This window comes from Myotis davidii, unplaced genomic scaffold (assembly GCF_000327345.1).
Source record: "Myotis davidii unplaced genomic scaffold, ASM32734v1 scaffold1105, whole genome shotgun sequence".
Taxonomy (NCBI): Eukaryota; Metazoa; Chordata; class Mammalia; order Chiroptera; family Vespertilionidae; genus Myotis; species Myotis davidii.
The window spans coordinates 557,057-560,599 of NW_006296063.1; the positions used below are offsets into that span (position 1 = coordinate 557,057).

The following is a 3,543-nucleotide window of genomic DNA, read 5'->3' on the forward strand; positions in this document are numbered from 1 at the left end:
AAGTAAAGAAATCTGCCCTGGGTTTCACTCAGGGCAGAAGAAGGTACTGGCCATGGCAGAAGAGCTTGCACTGGCCGTGGCCGTAGTATCATCTGTGGTGCTAACCCTGGCCTGGGCTCTCTGTTCCTCCTCTCTCAAAGCCTCCTGATACCAGCGTGTGAAGGATCTGGGGTCACTCCCATTGACCTGGGCCAAAAACTCCAGGACTTTCAACTTGGTGGTCTCAGCGTGGGCCCTGGGACCCCACAGGAACTCGTACCGTGCAGGATTGCTGTTGGGCACCTGCCGGTACTCCAGGTACTGTTCCTGCACCCAAACTCTGGTGAGGAGCTCCCTGGGCTCCCCATAGATGCTATGCTCCATCCCAGCATGCACCCCCATGGCATTCAGTGCTTCCCATATCTTCTCTTCGGGGACACAATCATCCTCGGAGAAGATTATAGTAAGGATGAGTATCAGAAGGCCAGTCTTGGGCATACTGTGCTCATCGCTCACCATCCCATCATAGGTGAGGCCCAGGTTGGGGACTAGGACATAGGTGTGGCTGGTGGGGTCCACTTCCTTCACATCAATGCCATAAACCAGCTGCATGCACTCAGAGGCCTCCCTAAAGATTACAGCAAAGTGGTCCTGGTACTCTCTGATGATGCTACTCAGCATTTCTGCCCTCGTGGTCACCTCCTTTGTGCGATACTTCAGGAGCAGGAACCAGATCAGCTACGTTATCATTAATCACGTATCTGGGCAAGGACTCTGGGCCTGGCAGGGCCCAGGAGGTACTCGGACCCTCCCCTTCTTCGCTGCTGGATTGGCTCAAGGGAGCAGCAGCGGCAGCAGCAGTAGGGGAGGCATGGGCACTTGGAGAGTTCCGGGTAGGACTCGATGCCCCAGCAGCAGCAGGAACCTCCTCCTCCACCTCCTCTTCCTCCTCCTCCCCCTCCTCCCTTTCCTCTTCCTGCTCCTCCTCCTCCACCTACTCCTAGTCCTTTTCCTCCTCCTCCTCCTCCTGCTCCTCCTCATCCTTTTCCTCCTCCTCCTCCTCCTCATTCCTCTCCTCCTCCCCATTTTCCTCCTCCTCCTCTGAGGTGCTTGGGGTACTTGAAAGCAGAGGATAGCAAGAGGAAGAGGTGGAGGAGGAGGAGGAAGAATCCTCTTCCACAGCCTTGGGAATCGCAAGCGAGTAGCATCGACACTTTGGAACTCGAGGCATGATGACTCGTGTCAGGCAGCCACAGGAGTGCAGGCAGGCGGTGCGCAATGAGGACTCACTGGCCTGGGGGAGAGAGGAAGGGTAAGTGGCCTCAGCTGAGTACACCCTTGGCAGCTGTGAGAAAGTGGGACTACAGGTCTCCTCTTTAGGGGTGCTCTTGGGCCTCACTGGGGTCTCTCCTCCTGGGGTGCCTGTCCGTGAATGAGGAAGTCAGATGGTTCTTTGGGGTACACTCGGCAATAGGCCAGGGTTCTGTGGTTGGCAGTGGGGTGGGGTTGGGTACTGAGGGAGTTCTCATCTATTCTGGCATGGGGGAGACCCTAGGGACACATTGTAGGTCAGGGCAGGCACCTCACCTTGACTGCTGGCACTGCCTGGACCTCCTCTGCTCTGTGACCTGTGTTTTGTGCCTCAGACCAGGGCCTTTATCTCCTGCCTCCTGGAGCACCTGGCTCTAAGTTGGACAGCCCTGCCTGGTGTGTCAGAGCTGAAAGTGGAAGTGGGGTACCTGTCCGTGAGGCCCACATTTGTTCTGGAGGACAATTCCCCCTCCTTCCTCCCACATGGTCAATAGCTTGGCCACTTGCAGTGCCCGAGTGTCCTGGCTCTGCTCTCCATACGCCTCACCCTTTGTGTAAGGCCCCACCTCTTTCATCTTCCTGAGAGCAAAGGGAGCTGGGAGAAGCCATGGGAAAGCCATTCCAGAAATCCCAGGGCTGAGAGCAGGTGCGGGCTTCTGTGGGGTTCCCACTGTGGCGGGATCCAAGGTTCCCTCAGCTCTCCCTTAGGATCCTCCCTTGACTCTGGCAGGTGCTGGCCCCACCCTCTGCTGATGTGAGGTCCTGCTCTTTATACCCAAGCCCCAGACTGTCAGACCCAGATGCACCAATGAGGAAATGCCCCCTAGGATCATCCTCCACGAGGCCTGGTGGATGGACTGTGGAGGGCCCTGGGCCCACCCTCTGCCGTTCTCAAGTATTGTTCCCGGTACCGACCCGGTTGTGCAAGTCAGCGTACGCTGTGTGTGGTCATCCTCCAGCGGGATCCCAGCACTGACTCTGGTTTGGTTTCCAAGGTCCCTTCCTCCACCCTCAGGGTCCTCACCTTGGCTCTGGCAGGTCCCTGGCCCACCATCTGCCGAGATGGGGTCCTCCTCCCTGTACGGAAGCCCCAGAGTCTCTGAGAGCAGGACTGACTCTGGTCTAGCTTCCAGGGTCCCTGGCCCACCATCTGCCGAGATGGAGTCCTCCTCCCTGTACTGAACCCCAGAGTCTCTGAGAGCAGGACTGACTCTGGTCTAGCTTCCAGGGTCCCTGGCCCACCATCTGCCGAGATGGAGTCCTCCTCCCTGTACTGAACCCCAGAGTCTCTGAGAGCAGGACTGACTCTGGTCTAGCTTCCAGGGTCCCTGGCCCACCATCTGCCGAGATGGAGTCCTCCTCCCTGTACTGAACCCCAGAGTCTCTGAGAGCAGGACTGACTCTGGTCTAGCTTCCAGGGTCCCTGGCCCACCATCTGCCGAGATGGAGTCCTCCTCCCTGTACTGAACCCCAGAGTCTCTGAGAGCAGGACTGACTCTGGTCTAGCTTCCAGGGTCCCTGGCCCACCATCTGCCGAGATGGAGTCCTCCTCCCTGTACTGAACCCCAGAGTCTCTGAGAGCAGGACTGACTCTGGTCTAGCTTCCAGGGTCCCTGGCCCACCATCTGCCGAGATGGAGTCCTCCTCCCTGTACTGAACCCCAGAGTCTCTGAGAGCAGGACTGACTCTGGTCTAGCTTCCAGGGTCCCTGGCCCACCATCTGCTGAGATGGGGTGCTACTCCCTGTGCTGAACCCCAGAGTCTCTGAGACCGGGACTGGAAGCATAAGGGAGGAAGGGGGTGTGGTCATCCTCACACGTGGCCCCCATCTGCTCTGGCAGGCGCTGGCCCCGCCCTGTGCTGACGGGGGTCCTCATCCTCACAGCCACCCCCAGAGACTCTCAGACCCGCCTGCGGAGGTCAGGTAATGTCCCGCGTGTCCCCCTCCCGAGTCCTGCGGGCTGGCTCTGTGGAGGTCTGGGGTCCGCCCATCCCCTACTGCTAGCTGACCGGGACTCTAGGAAGCTGCTCTGCCCTCCATGCGGAGGAGGGGTCCAGCTCCTTACCACGGCCCCGTCCCAGCAACTGCTGGGCAGTCGGGACACCCCGCATGGCCACCCGCCACGGGACCCCTCGCGGAGGACAGCAGAGGCTGTGTGTGGTCATCCTCCAGCGGGATCCCAGCACTGACCTGTGCGGCTTCCCGCTCGGTGCGGTGGGACCCGGGTGCTCACCGGGACTCCCACAGTGCCT

At 59.5% G+C, this 3,543-nt stretch overlaps 1 protein-coding gene across 1 annotated transcript; it reads right to left on the reverse strand.

Moving 5' to 3' along the window:
• Positions 1-24: 24 nt before the first annotated feature.
• LOC102756887 (melanoma-associated antigen 10-like) lies at positions 25-2,468 on the reverse strand (the record flags this gene model as incomplete). The annotated part of the gene is made up of 3 exons (XM_015568664.1): positions 25-717; positions 1,719-1,885; positions 2,315-2,468. Coding segments are annotated over 3 exons (1,014 nt in total), but the record flags the coding sequence as incomplete, so codon positions are not given.
• Between the last annotated feature and the right edge of the window lie 1,075 nt (positions 2,469-3,543).